The sequence below is a fragment of the Megalobrama amblycephala genome, linkage group LG6, assembly GCF_018812025.1.
Source record: "Megalobrama amblycephala isolate DHTTF-2021 linkage group LG6, ASM1881202v1, whole genome shotgun sequence".
NCBI lineage: Eukaryota > Metazoa > Chordata > Actinopteri > Cypriniformes > Xenocyprididae > Megalobrama > Megalobrama amblycephala.
The window spans coordinates 43350076-43373238 of record NC_063049.1 but is presented as its reverse complement, the minus strand read 5'-3'; the positions used below and the strand labels follow the sequence as shown (position 1 = coordinate 43373238).

At 38.1% G+C, this 23163-nt stretch overlaps 3 protein-coding genes across 4 annotated transcripts in view; 1 reads left to right on the top strand and 2 right to left on the bottom strand.

The window, feature by feature from the left end:
- Nucleotides 1-6034, bottom strand: part of LOC125270798 — a 36179-nt gene extending 30145 nt beyond the window's left edge. Inside the window, 5 exon segments of the mRNA XM_048194757.1 lie at nt 286-522; nt 765-923; nt 1028-1064; nt 1313-1494; nt 5866-6034. Of these exon segments, the coding sequence (XP_048050714.1) occupies nt 286-522; nt 765-923; nt 1028-1064; nt 1313-1494; nt 5866-6034 (784 nt within the window).
- Nucleotides 6035-6173: 139 nt separating this feature from the next.
- Nucleotides 6174-11187, top strand: nmi (N-myc (and STAT) interactor). 2 transcript variants are annotated; one of them, XM_048194765.1, is made up of 10 exons: nt 6174-6256; nt 6360-6418; nt 6525-6581; nt 6675-6833; nt 8688-8804; nt 9382-9547; nt 9932-10038; nt 10127-10313; nt 10518-10621; nt 10731-11187. In XM_048194765.1, exons 2-10 carry the CDS (start codon nt 6383-6385, stop codon nt 10932-10934), a joined length of 1137 nt encoding a protein of 378 aa, XP_048050722.1. In that variant the 5' UTR covers nt 6174-6256; nt 6360-6382; the 3' UTR covers nt 10935-11187. The 2 variants fall into 2 exon arrangements, with proteins under 2 accessions (XP_048050722.1, XP_048050721.1); XM_048194764.1 differs by having other exon boundaries at nt 6243-6418.
- A 680-nt stretch (nt 11188-11867) lies between these two features.
- Nucleotides 11868-17378, bottom strand: gpr39 (G protein-coupled receptor 39). The gene is made up of 2 exons (XM_048194763.1): nt 16248-17378; nt 11868-14628 (listed from the first exon to the last, which is right to left on the bottom strand). Exons 1-2 carry the CDS (start codon nt 17026-17028, stop codon nt 14138-14140), a joined length of 1272 nt encoding a protein of 423 aa, XP_048050720.1. The 5' UTR covers nt 17029-17378; the 3' UTR covers nt 11868-14137.
- Nucleotides 17379-23163: the final 5785 nt, after the last annotated feature.

The window sequence follows — 23163 nt, the reverse complement described above, 5'->3', positions numbered from 1 at the left end:
AGTGTTCTGTGTGCAGGTCCTGTACTAGTATTGGTGGACAACTGGCATTCTACTTGGGACCTGCCAGCGCCTTTTCATGACCTAAAAGGTTACCATGTACCTAAATCCAGGGTCCGAGCGTCAGAATCAGTCAGATACGCTTCCGTCTATCAGTCCATGCATGGAAAATTACTATTTTTATTAGTCAATCAGAATCATTCAACCTGAATGACGTAGTTAGTGGACTCTGTTAGAGTATAATTGTTGTGGAAATGTGAATGTACGCAGAGCGGCCTACAAACCTACCAATATCTTGTTTGAAGGTGACAACAATCCTTTCTTCATCAAGCGTCTCCCAAGTGTGTTCTGTCGTCTTGCTACAGCTGCCAATGAACACTGAGATTATCTTGCAGTCTGTGTCTCCATCAAACCCCGTCAAGATGAAGCGACGGGGGTCTGACTTCTCTCCCAGACTTCCATCTTTATACACTTTTAAAGATACACCAAAACCATGTTCTTCCTTGCCAAGAATCTCCTTAAAATCTGAGAAAAGGGTCAACATTATGTTAATTGTGATCTCAAAGATGATTCCATCACAATATTTTAGGTAAGCTCTGACTGTAAGCTAGTGCTAGTCGTTTCTTTGAAACAGAATTAGGCCTACATCATGAGTAAGTGATGCACCAAAAATAGAGTTGCAAAACCAGTTTGTTTCATGTTACATTGAGACACTTTTGAATGGATAGTAAACACATTCCCAATGCAACTTTGGTCTTGAATCATACCTGACTGGCTGTAGAGCTTCAGAATCCAGCTGTTATTTCCATGCTTTGCTAGCTCAAATTGCTCTGAAAACTGCTCAAAATACATCTGAAGTGTGTCCTTATCAACTGAATTAGGGGTGGTAATTAGAAGATCTGGTATTTCTGAATCCTCCTCATTGTCTGTATGATGAACAAATATATACATGTGACCAAAGTGTCATTTTGAAATCAGTGAATAATTTGAAACACCAAGATTAAAAGCATTATAGTCCAATCTTTATTACCTTTAATTTCTGTTGCAGGCTGTCTTACTGCAGAGACCTTTGTACAATAAGGAGGAAGTGTGTGAGTATATGAACATTCATCTGACCTCATTTAAAATTACAGTCATTACAGTCATGTACTTAATTACAGATCTGTATTTCTGTTTCTTTGAGATTTAAGGACCCATATTAAGCTGGAGTGTTGCATAAATGTCTTGTTGCTTCCTTGTCTTTCAAAAGAAGTATAAATCAGGATACTTGTAGTCTAATTATATTAATAATTCATAAATAATTACAGAGAATGACCTGGCTCGCAGGAGTGGCCTGTGACTTGAGGAGAGTGCTCTTCTCCAGCTTGGGCTTTGGCAGAACTGGTGGTCTGATCTTTTTGCTTTTCGTGTCTTCTGGTAGTTTCACTGTCACTTCAACTGCTCCATGACGTTTGAAATCAACTTTATGGATTCTTTTGTCAAGCACCTTCTTCAGATCTGGAAAACAGGAGAATTCTCTCTAAAACTCTTCCATTTCTATTTTTCTAAATCATGTAAGTTAAACATAACGTTGTGGAAGCTTGTTTTCGCCACAGAATAAAAAAGGTAATTTCGAGCTTTTATCTCGCAATTCTGAATTTTGCCTATAGGAATTCTGACAATTCCTCAGAATTGTGAGTTTATTTCTTAGAATTCTAAATTTATGTCTCAGAATTTTATTTTTCCTCAGAATTGTGTTTATTTCTTAGAATTCTAAATATCTCACAATTCTGAAGTTTCCTCAGAATTGCGAGTTTATGTCTCAGAATTCTATTTGTCCTCAGAATTGCGAGTTTATATCTCACAATTCTAAATGTATATCTTACAACTGTAATATTTTTACTTAGAATTCCAAGTTTATATTTTAGAATTTTAAATGTATATCTCAGAATTCTGATATTTTTCCTCAGAATTGCAAGTTTATATCTTAGAATTCTAAATGTATTTCTCAGAATTCTATTTTTCCTCACACCGTAAAAAAGGATTGTTGGTTTAACTTAAAAAAAAGTAAGTTGCCGGTTGCCTTAAAATTTTGAGTTCATTGAAATTAAAAATTTGAGTTAATACAATGAAGGCGATTGGTTTAATCAACAGAAACTCAAAATATTATGTTGTCTGAACCACAACATTTGTTTATTTGACAAAAGAAAAAATGTTTTGTTAACAAATCGTGAAAATTTACAGTGCAGAATTGCGAGTTTATATCTCACAATTCTAAATTTATGTCTCAGAATTCTATTTGTCCTCAGAATTGCGAGTGTATATATCACAATTCTAAATGTATATCTCACAATTCAGATATTTTTCCTCAAAATTGCGAGTTTATATCTCACAATTCTTTTTCTTAATACTTTATTTGTTGGCATTTATAACAAATATAGAGAAAATCCACTATGTAAAAAAAAAAAGAAAAGAAAAAAAGAAGGAACATTCTTAACCCAGTCCCACAATAGGCTATTTCCCTTTCCCCTTATTGGCACAATAAAAACAAAAAATAGACCACAGTCACCAACAATCTATCTTCAAGGCAACCGACACATAGCAGCACTAAAACCATTGTTTATATGCGAGAAGATATCCACCTTTTTCCTAACGAGCCTACTGTGTTTCGGATTATGTGAGAGACTTCCGGTTTGAGGAAATTCTATTCAAAAAGACTGAAACAAATTGTTTCAAATCATAAGGCTGCACAACAAATAATCCTTATCTGTCAGTTTGAATGAATGAACATTAAAATTTATTTCATTATATAATAACTTAACACTTGGTATTTTAACATGACATACCAAGAATATCTGGCAAGAAATGTTTTCAGTCACTGCATTCTTTTCCACACGATCATTCTTTTTTCCTTCCTCATTCTGTTAGTGTGAAAAAATACAAAATATTCTGTGCATTTGAGGCCCAATTTAATTTACGATATATGCAATGAATAATTCACTGGAATGCACTCAGAATCACTCGTTTTTATCCTCAAATCCTCACTGCCTCTTTCCAGGTTTGTTTTTACACGGATGCTTTAAAATGTAATTGTCTCCCCTTTTCACTTCTAATCCCTATTAGCAGTGTTTACTGTAAAGTTTCTAAAGCAGGTAAATACAATATTTATTGTCTGTCAAAATGACCTTGGAATATTATCATTCAGTGTTAATAAACTTTTTTGATTAAGGCAACGTACACTCTTAAAAATAAAGGTTCTTTATTGGCATAATGGTTCCATGAAGAACCTTTAACATCCATGGATATTTTCATTGCCCAAATGGTTCATCACTGCGAAAACCCCCTTCATGAACCTTTATTTTAATCAGGGCCATAACCACCATAGACACTGAGGGGGACAAGTCTCCCCCAATAATTAGAAATGGCCACATTCATGGTCTGGTGTAGTGGTTTGTTGTGCTTTTACACTTTTGAAATGTACTTTTAATGTTCGACGGTTGAAGGGTGAGTAGAATAATGTCATCTCATTGTACCCAGTTTGTGAAAATGCTTATTAGTAGTGTTCATAGACTGAAACTTTCACTGATTGTTTACAGTTTAAAGGGTTAGTTCATCCAAAAATGAAAATAATGTCATTTATTACTCACCCTCATGCCGTCCCACAACCTTCATTCATCTTCAGAACACAAATTAAGATATTTTTGTTGAAATCCGATGATTCAGTGAGGCCTGCAATGACATTTCCTCTCTCAAGATCCATTAATGTACTAAAAACATATTTAAATCAGTTCATGTGAGTACAGGGGTTCAATATTAATATTATAAAGCCACGAGAATATTTTTGGTGCACCAAAAAAACAAAATAACGACTTATTTAGTGATGACTGATTTCAAAACACTGCTTCAGGAAGATTCGGAGCGTTATGAATCAGTGTATCGAATCAGCGGTTCGGAGCGCCAAAGTCACGTGATTTCAGCCGTTGGCGGTTTGGCACGCGATCCGAATCATGATTCGACACAAAAGATTCATAACGCTCCGAAGCTTCCTGAAGCAGTGTTTTGAAATTGGCCATCACTAAATAAGTCGTTATTTTGTTTTTTTGGTGCACCAAAAATATTCTTGTCGCTTTATAATATTAATATTGAACCACTGTACTCACATGAACTGATTTAAATATGTTTTTAGTACATTAATGGATCTTGAGAGAGGAAATGTCATTGCTGGCTGTGCAGGCCTCATGGGGCCATCAGATTTCATCAAAAATATCTTAATTTGTGTTCTGAAGATGAACAAAGGTCTCACGGGTGTAGCACGGCATGAGGGTGAGTAATACATGACATTATTTTCATTTTTGGGTGAACTAACCCTTTAAAAGAAGTTAGGCCTAGGCCTACTCCCATAATTCGCCCAAAGTGTTGTGGGGCGAAAAAGGTGGAAAGGTAAAAGATCTATAAAAATAACAATAGGCCTAAAACAATAAAAATTAGCAAATATAATGAAAACATAAAATAAATACATGAATAAACCATTAAATAAGAGAAAAGCAAAACTTTTCTACTAAATGCATATCAAAATTCGACATTTTTCCTTATAATTGCGAATTTAGGGTACAACAGGGCTAAAGGCGCCTTTGATTTTATTTTCCTCTAAACCAGTACATTGCACAAAAACTTGCCGCAGAACTTTCCTAAACATCTGCTTTCCAAAATGCAAGTGCAAATTTGTCTGATCCTTGACGCGATCGCGAGCAGCAACACAAAGTTGATTCTGAGGTAGTTAGATCTAATGTCTGATGTTTTTTCAAATGTTGTTGATTCAAGTAGCAAATGAGAATCTATTAAATTAATGTTTGTATTTTCAGACAAAGGTCTTCTTAATGATTTTCAGTTTTGTTCAAGGTAATTCAAGCAACAGTTTTTCAATATCTGAAGAATATGTGAAAGTGGGGTATTTGGGATAAAAAAGCGCCGCTGATGTTGGGGCAAAAAGCACAATAATTAACATGATAATGTATAGCAGACTGACTTTTCCATTTGTTGACATGACATGGTTAGATTCACATAGCAAATATCATATATCAAACTGGGAGATAATACCCATGTTTACAATGAAACAATCATATTTAAAAAAAAAAAAAATATATATATATATATATATATATATATAATATATATATTATAATTTCATAATAAAATATTTATTTTTACTACTGTAAATCTGTATTAAATATTATGGGATCTTCTTCAGTGATTTCAGAATCATTACTATTTAGAGTAATTTTGTTTCTGTATTTTTAAAATATATTTTTATATTAACATAGGCCTGTTTTAATGACAGTATATTTATTGAACACAAATTAATTCTTTTATTTATCAAAATAAACAGAAAATTGTACAAATGTTGCTAAAGTGATTCTTTTGAACAAGTATTAATCTAGACATTGTTAAAAACATATTATTTTAGCAAGTATTTGTATGAATACTGTTTGCCTTTTACCCCCTTTTTGCTCCTCTCACCACCTCATGGCCTACATTTATAAGCTTTTATACAATATTAATCACTTTTAATGATTTATTTTCACACAAAATCTGCCGCTCCATCAATGTTCAGTACAAACATATATATTTTCCCTGCAATCATACACTTTGAGAGTCGTGAAAAGCACATATTTTCTTAAGGTGTGCCTTTAGCCCCTGATATCTCACATATTTCAGACTTTAGCCTATACCTCGCAGTTCTGACATTTCTCAGAATAGTGAGGAGGAAAACGTCAGAATTATGAAATAAACAGTGGCAATTACTTTCATTTTTTTATTGCGTGGCGGAAATAAGCTTCCATAAGTATCGTATTAGTTGTCAATCTATTAGGATGTTGAAGATAGACTCACCTTCTTCGTTCATATAAATAAGAAGTGCTTTTCGTTTGTCCTCTTGATGTTCTTGAATCTGCACGATCTCTCCTCCTGATCGTCTTTTATTTTTAAAATAAAGCTCAACTTTTGATTTCACACGGTCAAAATCATCCGGCAAACCCTCGAGAATCAGACAATGCTCCATGTTTGCGCTCCAAAGAGTTGGAAAGTAACTTTTTCATAAAGTCAGTGACTGTCCACCTGTAGAGCCCTGACGAGACATATTCCACACTGAGAAATTCGGATCACAACACGGAATTAAAGTCGCACCGATTCGATTTCAGTCTGTACTTTCACTTTTACTTCAGGATCCGCTCATGTGACTTCTGATCAATACGAGGCGAGTTCAGGATAAGGAAGTTGGGAGGTAAATAATAAGTGGTGACTAGGCTCATTTTCACTGAAAATATCTGAACATTTAGTCATTCGACAAGTATTTGGTGGTTTGATTCGTCTTTATTTTACCTCAGATACTTTCGATTTCGCTTGAGACATGTCTGACAACGCTGGAGACCGAGTAAACGGAGAGGTACGTGCTTTAAAACGTCCATTTCAGGTTTCTAGAAGAATTCAGTTCGACATGCTTTGGTGAAAATCTTGTTAACTTGTCAAAAAATCATGTTCAAAACGAACAGATTCAAAGCTTTGACGACGAGATGAGCGCAGCGGCGGCGGAGCTACAGAAATACAAGGTAAACACACATACACACACGAACAAACTACACGAACAATTCATCATAAATCATCTATAGCAAACATTTGCATTATTAATGATGTCCATACAGGATCTCATGGAGTCTGCTGATACTGAAAGATCCAGATTGCTGCTGGAAAAAGCAGAAGCAGACGATGAAAAGAGAAAAGCCGAGGCAGAACTCAAGACATTCATGGATAATGAAGAAAAACTGACTGACAAATTTAATATAGATTTAAAAGAAGTACAGGTACACGAGTCGTGATCAGATAATACTTTCTCAGAACTTACTTGCCAATGTTCTCTCAAAGTTATGAACTTAAAGGATTAGTTCACTTTCAAATTAAAATGTCCTGATAATTTACTCACCCGCATGTCATCCAAGATGTTCATGTCTTTCTTTCTTCGGTCGAAAAGAAATTAAGGTTTTTGATGAAAACATTCCAGGATTTTTCTCCATATAGTGGACTTCAATGGACTCCAAATGATTGAAGGTCAAAATTACAGTTTCAGTGCAGCTTCAAAGAGCTCTACATGATCCCAGACGAGGAATAAGAGTCTTATCTAGAGAAACCATTGCTCATTTTCTAAAAAAAAAAACAAAACAAAAAAAACATTTTATATGCTTTAGCCATAAATGCTCATCTTGAACTAGCTCTCTTCTTCTTCTCTATTTGAATTCCAGCAGTGTAGACACTGCTAAGTGTATTACTGCCCTCCTCAGGTCAAAGTTTGAACTAATAGTTATATACTTGCACTAGCATATTGTATATGACAACTTAGTTCAAACTTTGACCACTGCTGGAATTCAAATAAAGAAGAAGAGCACTAGGTCAAGATGAGCATTTATGGTTAAAATGTATAAAATGTTAATTTCTTTTTAGAAAATGAGTGATGGTTTCTCTAGATAAGACTCTTATTCCTCGTCTGGGATCGTGTAGAAAATTACAGTTTCATACACTGAAACTGTAATTTTGACCTTCAACCGTTTGGAGTCCATTGATGTCCACTATATGGAGAAAAATCCTGGAATGTTTTCATCAAAAAACTTTATTTCTTTTCAACTGAAGAAAGAAAGACATCTTGGATGACATGGGGGTGAGTAAATTATCAGGAAATTTTAATTTGAAAGTGAACTAATCCTTTAATAGAACATTCGTTCAGAGTAATAACGTTAGCACAAAAACATTATTTATAGAGGGTATGCACGTAACATCACCTTGGTTTTCAGCGCGAATGCCGTGAAAAACACACAAAACACATTCAAAACGGTATTGCGATTGACTGTACAAATAGATTTGACAAGAAATCTGAGGTATATTTGTACAGACTGCCGAAAGCTCAGATAAATGAATCACTGCAATTCACAGGAACAACTGGACTCCAGGCAGCGAAACGTGGTTTTGCGGTTATCATTTTGTCAATATGTTGGGTTTTGGGGTAAAATCATACTCTATATATTGTATTGTTATATTGACAACTCAACAATTAAATATTTACCATCTTATATTCTGCATAATTTGATGTTTTTAAATAAACACTGACAAAAAATATACAAGTTTTAGGACTGGATTATATATATATATATATATATATATATATATATATATATATATATATATATATATATATATATATATATAACATTGATATAAGTGATCACCCGGTTAGACCTGTATTTATATAAATCGTTAACAGGCAAATTTGCTTTATGTGTTTCCCCGGCGCCGAAATCAGGCACATAAATGTCTAGAAACACGATTCATGGCTGCATGTAAATATCCATGGCTTACTGGATCTTTGGAAAGTTGTAACAGGAAACAACGAAACAACGTTACTGCTTGTTTCATAATTTTGAGAGAACCATTCAAAAGTAACATTCCCATGATGTGTGCAAAATTCTAAAATGGAATGTTTCTTTTAACATTTGTTTAACCAAGAAAAACTTTTTTAAAACTGGATGTTTAGAATGTTTTCATTCATTCAGAAATAAGTTTTCATAGCTTTAAAGGAAACTTTTTAGCAAAACATTTTTTGTTAGTTGGGTAACCACTCTAACTGAAAGCAGCTGATGAGGATTTGTGTTTATCCTTGATCATTTCAGGAGGAGATGAAGAGTCTTGAGCGAGTCAATCAGGATCTGAAGAGAGAACTTGATGATCTTCGAAAGAAGCTTCATTTCAAGAGGGCCGAAAGTGACTCTCTGCAGCGGAAATTCAAGGTTGACCTGTGTTTTATTACTGCACTGTGCACATTTAAATTTACTGTTGCCCAAGATGGATTATTCAATAATTGATTACAGTCTAAAGTTGTACTTGCATTGATCAAAGTTGCTGAATCATATAACAAGTGTTTCATGATAATATAAAGCACAAGGGGGTGATAGAAGATGATGTCAAGTCAAATGTAGGTCACTTTTCTTCCTAATAAGCAAGAACAGAACAATTTTTTCTAAATTATAAACTCTAAAAAAATAAAAGTTCCAAAAATGGGCGTTTCACAGTGATGCCATAGAAGAACCATATTTTTCTTAGTCTGAAGAACATTTGAATAATCTAAACAACCTTTAGTGGTTCCAGGGATGTTAAAGGCTCTTTATAGAGCCATAAATGCCAATAAAGAACCTGTATTTTAATGATAAATGTAGTGCTTTTGTTCCTCAATGCCATGCGATCCTTCTTTAATACATTTTTAAAAATCTCCCTACTAGCCTAAGATTCAGATATGGTCCTTTCCCAAAATCTAAGGTGATGTATACGAATACATGTCTGTAACTGACCAATTCTTTCTGAATGCAGATACAAGCCAAAATCCCAGTGAAACCAGTGAAGTTTACTCGTGGTCTTGAGACGGATGAGGGAGAGGAGAGAGATGATCTCGTGGCATCTGTATTCACAGTCACACAAAGACCATCGTTCCTCTTGAAGGGCGGCCAGGCTCTCATCACGTTTGAGGAGGAGAAGGGTATGGACAAGATCAAATTCTTCATGATCTGTATAATTTTTCTGATTTTATTTGCATGCATCCATTATGGAAGAGAGGTCCTGGTGTTCTGCTGGATATTTATTTATCCTTTCTTTTACCAGGAAGGTCCCATTGAAATATAAAAACTCTTCCAGGGAGTCCTGGTCAAGATAGCTACACATAGTTTCACATAAAACACGAATACACAATTTAAACAACAAAAAACCTAGTGTTTTGTTCTTCCCTCATATTTAAAAAATATCATTTTCCTCATAATTTGATGGTTTCATTGAACTTGTAGGGTCATTAAAAACAAATAACCCCTCTGGACATCACTACTGTATATATGTTTCTCATAATGTGTCGCTGTTTTGTGTCTTTCAGTGGCGGAGCAGATCCTCAGACTGGCGAAGTGCTCGGTGACCTGTGACAAAGCCAAGATGGATATAAAGCCATACTCTTTAACTCTGGATCCTTCTGTGAAGTTTGAGGTAGAGCGATTTCCATCAGAGCTTGCTTCTGTGTCCAGAATCATGTGTTCTTTGTTGAAGTGAACTGCTGTTACTTCTGTCCATGCAGATTCATGTCAAGGTATCCAAGAAGACCATCAAGTTCCGCAACGCCCCGCCCACTTTACCTGAGGAGCGAATGAGAGACCGGCTGGAGCTGTCCTTCTCTAGAGCCAGTCGAGGTGGAGGTGAAGTGGAAAAACTGGAGTACGACAAGAATAACGGCACAGGCCGCGTTACCTTCGTCAACACCGGAGGTGTGTCTTTGTCCATACGTGATGTTGTTATATTGTTATGTGAAAGATTTTGTTGATCATAGAAGTTCACTATGCTTCATACGCTACATACTTCCCCATATTTAGTCTGTTGTGTTTGTGGACGGATGTCTCAGCTCAGTTATCAGATATCATTTCTGTCAGATTCATAGTTCTTCATGACAGCCTTTCTGGTTTCACTTTCAGTTGCAGAGAATCTGGTTCTCAGAGGGAAGTTTTGTGTTGACACCGGCAGCGACATGGTGGTTGACGTGTTTCCTCTGTATGACTACCAGCTCAAGAAATTTCAAGTACGTTTCCAACAACACACCCTCATGTTCATTTTCTACATCAGAAATATGTGTTAAGTGAATGTGATCTACGTGCATTTGTTTTATGGTGTTTGTTGTCATATTGTAGACGTACTCGGGGGCCCCGAATCGCACCGTGCTGCTGGGGGGAATTCAGGGGCTGATGGATGAAGAAGATCTTCAGGACCATCTAGAAATCCACTTCCAGAAGCCTAGTAACTATGGAGGAGAGGTTGAGAACATACAATATGTTCCTGATGGAAAGGAGCTGACGGCGTTCTTCAGCGAGGACGACAACAAAAAGGACAACTGAGGGCCAAATGTTGTTTTCAGTACTCTAATAATCTTCTTCCTCAGTGTTTCTGTCTTGTTTTCCAGTACAAATATTTAAACATTCTTACATCAAGATACATTTATTGAAGAAGCAAAATGACTCGAGTTTTCTAAAATACAATTATGACTGGAACAGAAAAAGTTTATTAAGTAGGTTAAGAGTCTATAAATTACATAATGCATTGTAAGAGCATTGTATTTGAACTATATTGAAATAAAGTTTATTATATCTACATGGGCTGCAGCGTTAATGTTTAACCACTACTAGATGTTTTGGCACTTTTTATTTTGAATGATCAAACAATGAAGGAATCCATATGAAATGAGCCATATTTAAAGCCTATAATAATTTATATCCTTTAATCACAGCTATCTTTGGTAAGATAATTGAACAGATTGATAGCTGTAAATCAGGCAGGTGCACGGCACAAGCTTATCTAGTGTTCTTTTGGTTAAAGTTTTTTAGTTGTCATTTTTATTGTTGTTTTTGCTTTTTTAAATTGTCTGTATAGTTTTTATTAAGTTTTAGTTTTTAGTTTCAGTTAATGATAATAACCCTGGTATAGATAGATACACTGAAAAAAAAAAACATTGGTGTAGGATTTACTATGAAACCATTTTCACTTGGAAATTGCTTGTAAATTTCACATATAAAAAGAAAGACAAGTAACACAAGGAATTAAATATGTTTTTTAAGTAGAAAGACTGAAATAGTGTTTTCTCGTAAAAACTCCAATAATCTTTCTTTACAATCATTTCTTACAGCTAAAAAACAGATAGATAGATAGATAGATAGATAGATAGATAGATAGATAGATAGATAGATAGATAGATAGATAGATAGATAGATAGATAGATAGATAGATGGTGAAGGTTTGAGATGAATGGTAATGAAAACACTTATAGAGACGACTTGACTTTGTTTAAAAAATCTTTGTTTCCTGAAAGATTATTAAACAGGTTTTATGTGGCTTTATTGTAATTCTGAGCTTTTCTTGGTTTCATTAGGGTAGTTTCTTGGCCTCTCACTCTTATTTCACATTTGACCCATGTGCTGCTTTTTGTCCTGCATCGTGATTAAAGCTTGCAAACTCCGGCATCTGGTCTATGGTGGCCTTCAGTGGTCTGCAGTTTTCTACACTGTTCTACAGTGGTCTTCAGCATTCCACAGCATGTTCTAAAGCGCTTTTCAGTGGTCTATACAGTGTTCTACAGTGGTCTGAAGTGGTCTACAAAATGTTCTAAATTGGTCTGAAGTGTTCTACAGTGGTCTACCATGTTCTACAGTGGTCTGCAGTGGTCTACGGTGATCTACAGTGTTCCAAAGTGGTCCAAAGTGGTCTACGGTGATCTACAGTGGTCCAAAGTGGTCCAAAGTGGTCTACAGTGATCTACAGTGGTCAACAGTGGTCTGCGGTGGTCTACTGTGGTCTGAAGTGGTCTATAGTGGTCTACAGTGATCTACAGTGGTCTACAGTGATCTACAGTGGTCTGAAGTGGTCTATAGTGGTCTACAGTGATCTACAGTGTTCTATACTGTTCTACAGTGATCTGAAGTGGTCTACAGTGGTCAACAGTGGTCTGCAGTGATCTACAGTGCTCAACAGTGGTCAGCAGTGGTCTACTGTGGTCTACAGTGGTCCGAAGTGGTCTGCAGTAGTGATCTACAGTGGTCTGAAGTGGTCTATCATGTTCTACAGTGATCTACAGTGGTCTGAAGTGGTCTATAGTGGTCTACAGTGATCTACAGTGGTCTACAGTGATCTACAGTGATCTACAGTGGTCTGAAGTGGTCTACAGTGGTCTACAGTGATCTACAGTGTTCTATACTGTTCTACAGTGATCTGAAGTGGTCTATAGTGGTCTGCAGTGTTCTACAGTGATCTACAGTGGTCTACCATGTTCTACAGTGTTCTATACTGTTCTACAGTGATCTACAGTGATCTGAAGTGGTCTATAGTGGTCTGCAGTGTTCTATAGTGGTCTGCAGTGGTCTACAGTGATCTACAGTGGTCAGCAGTGGTCTGCAGTGGTCCGAAGTGGTCTGCAGTAGTGATCTACAGTGGTCTGAAGTGGTCTACCATGTTCTACAGTGATCTACAGTGGTCTGAAGTGGTCTATAGTGGTCTACAGTGATCTACAGTGGTCTACAGTGATCTACAGTGGTCTGAAGTGGTCTATAGTGGTCTACAGTGGTCTACAGTGACCTACAGTGTTCTATACTGTTCTACAGTGATCTACAGTGATCTGAAGTGGTCTATAGTGGTCTGCAGTGTTCTACAGTGGTCAGCAGTGGTCTACTGTGGTCTACAGTGGTCCGAAGTGGTCTGCAGTAGTGATCTACAGTGGTCTGAAGTGGTCTACCATGCTCTGCAGTGGTATACAGTGATCTACAGTGGTCTACAGTGGTATACAGTGATCTACAGTGGTCTACAGTGGTCTACAGTGATCTACAGTGGTCTACATTGATCTACAGTGATCTACAGTGTTCTACAGTGATCTACAGTGATCTACATTGGTCTGAAGTGGTCTATAGTGGTCTACAGTGATCTACAGTGGTCTACAGTGATCTACAGTGGTCTGAAGTGGTCTATAGTGGTCTACAGTGGTCTACAGTGACCTACAGTGTTCTATACTGTTCTACAGTGATCTACAGTGATCTGAAGTGGTCTATAGTGGTCTATAGTGGTCTACAGTGATCTACAGTGGTCTACAGTGATCTACAGTGGTCTGAAGTGGTCTATAGTGGTCTACAGTGACCTACAGTGTTCTATACTGTTCTACAGTGATCTACAGTGATCTGAAGTGGTCTATAGTGGTCTGCAGTGTTCTACAGTGGTCAGCAGTGGTCTGCAGTGGTCTACTGTGGTCAACAGTGGTCCAAAGTGGTCTGCAGTAGTGATCTACATAGGTCTGAAGTGGTCTACAGTGGTCAACAGTGGCTTGCAGTGATCTACATTGGTCTGAAGTGGTCTACAGTGTTCTACAAAATGTTCTACAGCAGTCTGAAGTGGTCTGCTGTGATATACACTGGTCTACAGTGGCCAACAGTGGTCTACAGTGGTCTGAAGTGGTCTGCAGTATTCTACAATGTTCAACAGTGGCTTGCAGTGATCTACAGTGGTCTACAGCAGTCTTCAGTGTTCTACTGTGGTCTACAGTTAGTTATAGTTAGTTTGTTCATCAGTTAGTATTAGGTAGTGTGCTGTCTTGATTTCTCTCCTCCTCCTGTGGTTCAGAGGTCAGCGCATCTGCGCTCGGTGGCCGGTCTGTGGGGTTTGGAGTACTTTGTCTCTCTTCTGACAATGGAGGCGTCGATCTGTCACTGGTGGCTGTCCTTATGCGGTTTAGAGATCGCCGCAGCAGGGGGCGTAATGTGTGCCTGGAGCTCTTTGAGGCTAGACTGCTTTCCAGTGTTCTTCTGTTGACATGCACAAGAGACAGACGGCACAGGAGCGTCTGCCAGAAAGCAGAGCGGAACTGGCGCGAGGAGAGGTTATACAGCAGCGGATTCAGCACCGAGCTCAGATAGAAGAAGCTGTCGGCCACCAGATGCAGCTTCACGTAGCTCCTCAGGTAGCTTGCGGTCCACGATGACTTGGGCAACGCTGCTGTCATTAGCCTGCGAATCTGGTTTGGCATCCAGCACACGAACAGAGCGCAGACGATCAGCACTAATGGAAACAGACAGACATGGAGGAGAGAGAACAGAATGATTTGTGAGAAGAGAATCAAGTGCAATAAGAATCTTGTGTCAGTATCCACTAGGGCCCTGTTTAGACCTGGTATTAAGATGCATTTTGGTCAGTCGGATCACAAGTGGACGACAATAAATACAGGTGTAAACGGGGTCTAAAACATTCTGAGCTTGTCCACTTTTTACCACTTCAAGAGGTAGTCGAAAACACATTCCACTTTCCGTGGAAATGCTCATGTTGTCGAATGCGTTCAAGCTGCCACAAAACACCACCTTCTCTTCGCCTACTGACCTAATGTGTAAACATTATGGGAAGTGCGCTAGCCAGACGGGATTTAAACTTTCTCGGCTGAAGACCCAAGTTTGGTTTGAAGACGAAAAACGTACTAAGCGCAATATTCTCTCACAATGTTCGTCGTGGTCTTGCAGCTTTCAGAGTAGAAACGAAAGCTGCTGCTCGCTGTGTGTTGTTCTGTCATCTTCAGCGCATTCATATATAAATTGCGTGAGCTTATTTAGTCCATTAGATCGAAAGCATAGGTTTTACCTACCCATAGACCCTCCCCTCGAAGAAATCAGGACAGAAGTGATCGAAAGTGGACAAAAGAGACAGATTAAAACACACGGTGGAAACAATAATGTGTCTCCCTCGTCTAAAAGCTAAAAGCTCAAAGCGTTTTAGACCCCGATCGACCAGAACGCATCTTAATACCAGGTGTAAACAGGGTCTAGAAGAGGTACAATACAGATGTAGAATTACAAATAAACTGTTTGCAAGAAAGTTACTCAAAGAAAAGTATCCTATGCAACGTTTTACAGTGTTTTTCAGTCCCTTTTCCTCAGCTGCAGAGCACTCGAGAATGTCTGATAATTTGAAAGCAAGGCCTGATTTAAATGAAGAGCCGATTGGGAGTGAAAGAGCTGGTTCTTATTGCTGAACTGAGCCAAATGATCAGTCTTACCAGTGTTGCCAAGTCCATGGTTTTCTACTTTAACACTGTTGCTTTGGGTTGATTTTCATGTCCACGGGTTGAAGCAACCCCAAATAACATGATATTTAGCCCCTGGAATGCAAAATTTACCAGGGGAACCCCCCCAAAACCCTGGATTTTATCCCCGGGGATGCAATTTTTACCGGGGGACCCTGCTGAAATGTGATTAGGCTAGTTTTGGGCTAGTTTTGAGTACCAATTGGGCGGGTTTTGTTTTGAAAACCTGGCAACCGTGTGTATCACTAAAATGAGTCAGAATTCCTGTCACGATTTCCAAAGTATCTCAGTGGACTTCACTGATAGATAGACTGTGTTCAGTGGATGTTTGTGTTAGGTTGGGTCAGGTTAAAGGTAAACCTTTTCTGTTTCAACAGGAATTGTTTTGTCTTGTAAATCAGAATCACTGCTGTCTCATGCTTGTCTTTTCAGCTGCATTTGTCTCATATTTGATAAAGTTTGCATCATTGATTCTGTTATTTTCCTGTTTATGAATCTGTATGGTATAAATAAAGCTGACTTGACTTGTCTTATTGGCCGAGACCTGATAGAAGACAAACATGCAATATAACAAATGTATTAATGAAGAGAGCAGACGGTGTCCTACCCAGGAAGAGGATGGTCTGTTTACGGGATGCTTTCACACGGGCGCTCTCGTGTTTGGGAGCATCCCGTCCAGCTCCATTTGCGCCGGCTTCATTAGGCCCCATTGGGGCCCGAAGAACTACAATCATGGCTCTGCACATTAAGGCCACACCGACCAGGACGAGAAGATAAAGCACGAACGCCGTGAAGATGCTGGTGCGATACATGACCCAGTGCTGGCTCAGGTTGGTGCAGAAGGTCAGGTTCTGCACTGGCATCTGGCGGCCTTTGGGTACATACCCTTCGGTTCCTGTGGTGATGAGCAATGGCAGAGCGATGAGGGCCGAGCAGAGCCACGCGGACAACAGGAGCTTCGTCGTACGGCTGCCGCCCAAGGCTTTATACCGGAATGGATGGCAAATGGCCATGTAACGTTCAAAACTCAACGTAGCCACATTCAGGATGGTGGCATAGCTGCACGCCTCGAATAGGAAGTTGTAGATCCTGCAGGAGGCGTCACCAGACGAGGACGTGAACGGGAACCAGATGGCGCTGTAGAGCTCGACCGGCATCCCGATCAACAGCACCAGCAGATCAGAGCAGGCCAGACTCACCATGTGATCCGTCACGTTCTTCTGCAGGTAGCCGTTCCGCTGCAGCACCTGCGCCACATGAATGGTGACACTGTTTCCCACAATGCCAAGGCTGAGAATGAGACTGTACAGCACTGTGAGGAAGACCTTCACCTCGTGAGTCGGCTCCAGCTCTTTCCAGTCTCTCTGCTCTTCCTCATTCTGATCCATGATGTCAGTCGTCTGTTTGACATTCACTCTTGGACTTGTTGACTTTAGTCCTGCTTATCTGCGCCGTTATCGCCACAATTAATCATCAATCTCACGAAGCACAAATGCTGTTGGATCTCAAAATCACAGCTCTGGGTGTGAAACAGAAAGTCCATGAATCCTTCATGATGAAGATCACAGCGTCTCACCTCAGTCGTGTGCGATGCTTTAGACTCGACTTCTTCCTCCGGTTTGAAATGTTTGAAAGCTCCAGCTCTTGTGTGAGTTAATGATTAGAGTTTGAGAAATGAACACAGAGGCGGTGCAAGTTAATGCCGTGAGCTGAGCTGAGAGTCGCTATTTGAGGTGGAACTATTAGTCATGTGATGCTTTTACAATACAAAGGTGTGTCCTGATCGGCCCTCCTCAAAACTGTGTGTGTGTGTGTGTGACAAAATGTCGGATAGTAACACCAGAAATTTTTGATCTTGTGGGGACATTTTTTGGTCTCCATGAGGAATATATATATATATATATATATATATATATATATATATATATATATATATATATATATATATATATATATAAGTATGATTTATAAGCTGTTTTCCTCATATTATATGTATGTGTGTGTATATATATATATATATATATATATATATATATATATATACACATACATATATACACATATCCATATATATATACACATAAAAGCCTGAAAAGTATGAAAAATACAGAATGTTTGACTTTGTTTTTGACTTTGACTTTTATATGAGACTAAATGTTGACTCAATTTACTATCGTCCTTCCTTATATATATAAGAAACTTAAGACACATTTTTAAAATGTTTTAACATTCTTGTGTGTCTGTACCTACTTAACCATATTTTGGGGACAAAATTGTACCCAGAAGTGCAGCTAAACCTGACAAAACCTCCTTTTGGGAACGTCCTCATTTGTAAAAATGGTGTAAAAATAAACTAAATACAGTAAAAATTGTAAAAATGCAGTTTTCAAATAAAATGCAGAAAAAAAGTTTTCTAACACTAAAACTTTATGCATTTTTTTTTACAATTTTTACTGTATTTAGTTTATTTAGTAAAGTTTTCTGTTAGGGTTAGGTTTTAGTATTTATAACTATTGCATATATTAAAACAATAGAAGTCTATGCAATGTCCCCATTTAGATAACTATGTAAACATGTAAACGTGTGTCGGTGTGTGTGTGTGCGTGTGCGTGTTTTAGTGACATATCAGGACACAAGTGTGTATAATGACATGGGTATGACATAGGTATTACAAGGAGAGGGTGACTTATGAGGACATTACCCCATGTCCCCATTTTTCAAAAGGCTTATAAATCAAACAGAATGAGTTTTTGTGAGAAAGTAAAAATGTGCAGTTTCCTGTGATGGGTAGGTTTAGGGGTAGTGTTGGTGTAGGGCGATAGAAAATACAGTATAAAAACCATTACGTCCTATGGAATGTCCCCACAATTCACAAAAACAAACCTGTGTGTGTGTTTACACAAGATACAGCTAGGGGTGGGCAATGCTGCAAAATTTGGTATTGATCCAATACCAAGTAAATACAGGGCCAGTTTCGCTAATACCGATACCGAAACACTTTACTTTTAAAAGCAGGCCCTTTCCTTTAGGAGAAAGCAATGTGTTATTATATATGAGGTGAATGCATCATTAATATGTTAAATCTGAACACATTTTCATGACCACTTGTGCTCTCGATGTGCCTGTAATCAGTCGCATGTAAGGTTACTGTAGTAAAACCATTAAGAGGCTGTTGTACCCCAAACAGTAAAACTTTTGCATATTTTTGTGCAAACAACAATTACAGAACATAACACAATCCATTTGAACTTTTAAAAAAAAACCCAGGTGAAAAAAGTACACTTCTATAATGTACTTAAAATGCTCTATTTTTGTGCACTAATTTTGTACTTAATATACTAAAAATTCTTCTTTAGTACTTATTAAGATAATCTTAAGAACATCTAAGTGGAATCAACTGTGCTATTTTGAGACAGCATGAAATATGATCTTAAATGTGCTTTTAATATACTATCTCTGTATTTAAAAAATGTATTTAGATCACTTATAGTACATTTGAACCCATAGTGTACTACAAGTGGTAACTAAATATATTTTTTAAATACAGAGATAGTATATTAAAAGCACATTTAAGATCATATTTCATGCTGTCTCAAAATAGCACAGTTGATTCCACTTAGATGTTCTTAAGATTATTTTAATAAGTACTAAAGAAGAATTTTTAGTATATTAAGTACAAAATTAGTGCGTGAAAAGTGTACTTTTTTCACCTGGGAATCAATTTAAAACTGTCTGTTACCTTTTTTGGTTAAAATTGATCCAAAATCCATTTTTGAGCAAGTACATCACCATCCAGTGTTCAAAACTATCTCCTTACCTTTGCTCGATTCACAACGTTAAGCTTGTAATAATGTTTTCTAATCCCGATGGTACTGGTAGGTTTCCGCGGGAAATTCAAGCACGCCGCCGTTCGTCTTTGCGTCATTACGTCACGTCTGTTTACATAAATAACGAATCCCAGCTAGTAGCTATCATGCGAGGATGGCGGATCATTTATAGTCTTTTCTCACAGCAGCTGGAACAATTAAACATCATTTTGATGGCGGATTGTATGGTATGACAAATTAGACTGTACAGAAACTGAAATCTACAGGTAACGCTAATACACACAGTCATGCAATGCTGATGTTGTTAACATTAACAATTTGAGAACAAAGCATAACAATAATAATAATTTGCATGGTTTGACCTAATCCGAGCTAAGCGATCGTTAGATTTAATCACCATTGTTAGTGCGATTTATTGTATTGCTTTTTTTCAGTTGGTCTGAACAAAAGTGGCAAACATGTTACTTACTTGTTAAGATGATATTTTCTGGTGAAAATTCTTCCATAAAATCTGTGATTCTGAAGTACAGTGTCCACACCGATGTGGTGACTGACAGCAAACATATTCATTCGCGCTGAGGAGCCGTGCCGATGCACAACCCACGTAAGGATGATAATTACACAATTAACTGCAATTGCAGATTTCAAACAGAGATGGCGACAAAGAGGCAAAACTTACAGACTAATTAATTGCACAAACTAGCCTAATTATAATAAATGTAATATGTCGCTAAAAGTTATGTTATGTTCAAAAGTTATGAGTCGGTAAGATTTTTTGTGTTTTTGAAAGAAGTATCTTCTGCTCACAAACGCTGCATTTATTTGATCAAAAATACAGTAAAAACAGTAATATTGTGAATTATTATTACAATTAAATTAAATTTAAATTTTAAAATGTAATTTATTCCTGTGATCAAAGCTGTGATCTGTCCAGCCACAGTAAATGTGTCTTAAAGCAATAGTTCACCCATAAACGATCATTCTGTCATCATTCCACTCCAAACCTGTAACATAAAATAAGTTGTTTTGAAGAACATTGGTGTTCAAAACAGAAAAAATCATTGTATGGAAAAAAATATCTTCTTTTTGCTCTACGGAAGCAGCGTAATTTAGGTTTGAAAGGACATGAGGGCGAGTAAATGATGACAGAATTATATTTTTTTGGGTAGATAAAGCAGAAGTTGTGATTTTGAAAGATGAACTAGATTACACCACAAACAAACAAAAAAAAAGATTTCCTTGCTAAGTCTAGTTCTCCAGTTCAAATAGCTAAACATTCTTAAATCAAAAGCACACAAGCCAAATTGATCTCTGAAAAAATGTATCACGGGTTTTCGTGAAGCTGCTTTGAAACAAAGGTTTTTGGAAACTGGTAAAGCTACATTAATCATCAAGTTGCTCACTGATGCAAACAGCAGTTAAAGTGAGTTAACAGACTGCATAATTGCTTTATGCCTGTTATTGTAGGTCTCAGTTCAGCACAAATGCAGATAAACACAAGAGCTGTAAAACAGAGATAAGCGGTCAGGTGACCACTAACTGTGATGTGATGACTATATATCAGTCTTACATTCCCAGTGTTTTGAAGGCTGTAGACTGCCACAAACTCACGGTGGATGCTTGTATGTAAGAAGTGTTTGGGTAAGAAGGTCACCTACTGTACAACTAGAAGAAAACCAAATGATGTATTAGCAACCATAGACCATAGAGGTCCACTTAGGGCCCTTCGGTCAAAATGGACACACACCTAATAAGGAATTAAGCATGTGGTTTTGTATAAATAGAGGATCTCTGTAAACTTTAACAAACAGCCCATGTAAGGCATGTGAAGAACCTCATTTGTCCACATGTATGTCTGACCTTCTGCTGAAGGAACAGATAGAGCCCGTTTCCCTAAAGTTAAACTGCATACATCTGATAAAAGGACATATTCAGTGTTAGATTCACAGTTTGTGATGTTGCAGTTACAAGATATAGTTTTGTATTTTACTCCCTTGTAGAAATGGTCTGAGTCGGCGACCAGAAGGGGTCCTGAAGCCTCATAAGACCAAAATCCGTCCTTTGGTTGTTGGTTTTTAATCATTAGTTGCAGTGCCAAAAAAAAGACCTTATCAAATAGATTGCGTGCTCTTGTGGCATATTCTCTCACGCGCAGGTCACTGTAGTGTCCAGCAGATGGCGCGCTTCACCCTCATTCACTTTGTCTCAATCAAAATTAAATTTGCCATGGTTGCTTTGCCTTCAAATTTGCCAATGTGTCAACACACACAAATTGACAGTGACAGAACAGAACAGTACTGACTTTCAAAATATTTTTACAAATTTAACACGTTACCGGGCCCATACTTGAGCTCTTGGCCACTTGAAAGTGTGTACAAGATAGGAATAAGTGCTCTTAAAAATTCACACTATCCACTCTTGTGTGAAGTGCACTATAGGCTGATTTCTGTAGGGTATTTTGCACATCTGTAGTATGTAGTATGCTAGGCTGATGTCTGTAGGGTGTAGTGTACATCTGTAGTGTGCTAGGCTGATGTCTGTAGGGTGTAGTGTACATCTGTAGTGTGCTAGGCTTACATCTGTAGGGTTTAGTGTGCATCTGTAGTGTGCTAGGCAGATATCTGTAGGGTGTAGTGTGCATCTGTAATGTGCTAGGCAGATGTCTGTAGGGTGTAGTGTACATCTGTAGTGTGCTAGGCTGATGTCTGTAGGGTTTAGTGTACATCTGTAGTGTGCTAGGCTGATGTCTGTAGGGTGTAGGCTGATGTCTGTAGGGTGCAGTGTACATCTGTAGTGTGCTAGGCTGATGTCTGTAGGGTGTAGTGTACATCTGTAGTGTGCTATGCTGATGTCTAGGGTTTAGTGTACATCTGTATTGTGCTAGGCAGATATCTGTAGGGTGTAGTGTACATCTGTATTGTGCTAGGCTGATGTCTGTAGGGTGTAGTGTCCATCTGTAGTGTGCTAGGCTGATGTCTGTAGGGTGTAGTGTCCATCTGTAGTGTGCTAGGCTGATGTCATGTCTGTAGGGTTTAATGTACATCTGTAGTGTGCTAGGCTGACATCTGTAGGGTGTAGTATACATCTGTAGTGTGCTGGGCTGATGTCTGTAGGGTGTAGTACGCATCTGTAGTTGCTGGGCTGACGTCTGTAGGGTGTAGTTTACATCTGTAATGTTCTAGGCTGGTGTCTGTAGGGTGTAATGTACATCTGTAGTGTGCTAGGCTGACGTCTGTAGGGTGTAGTGCACATCTGTAGTGTGCTGGGCTGACATCTGTAGGGTTTAGTGTGCATCTGTAGTGTGCTAGGCAGATATCTGTAGGGTGTAGTGTACATCTGTATTGTGCTAGGCTGATGTCTGTAGGGTGTAGTGTCCATCTGTAGTGTGCTAGGCTGATGTCATGTCTGTAGGGTTTAATGTACATCTGTAGTGTGCTAGGCTGACATCTGTAGGGTGTAGTATACATCTGTAGTGTGCTGGGCTGATGTCTGTAGGGTGTAGTACGCATCTGTAGTTGCTGGGCTGACGTCTGTAGGGTGTAGTTTACATCTGTAATGTTCTAGGCTGGTGTCTGTAGGGTGTAGTGTACATCTGTAGTGTGCTAGGCTGACGTCTGTAGGGTGTAGTGCACATCTGTAGTGTGCTGGGCTGATGTCTGTAGGGTGTAGTGTACATCTGTAGTGTGCTAGGCTGAC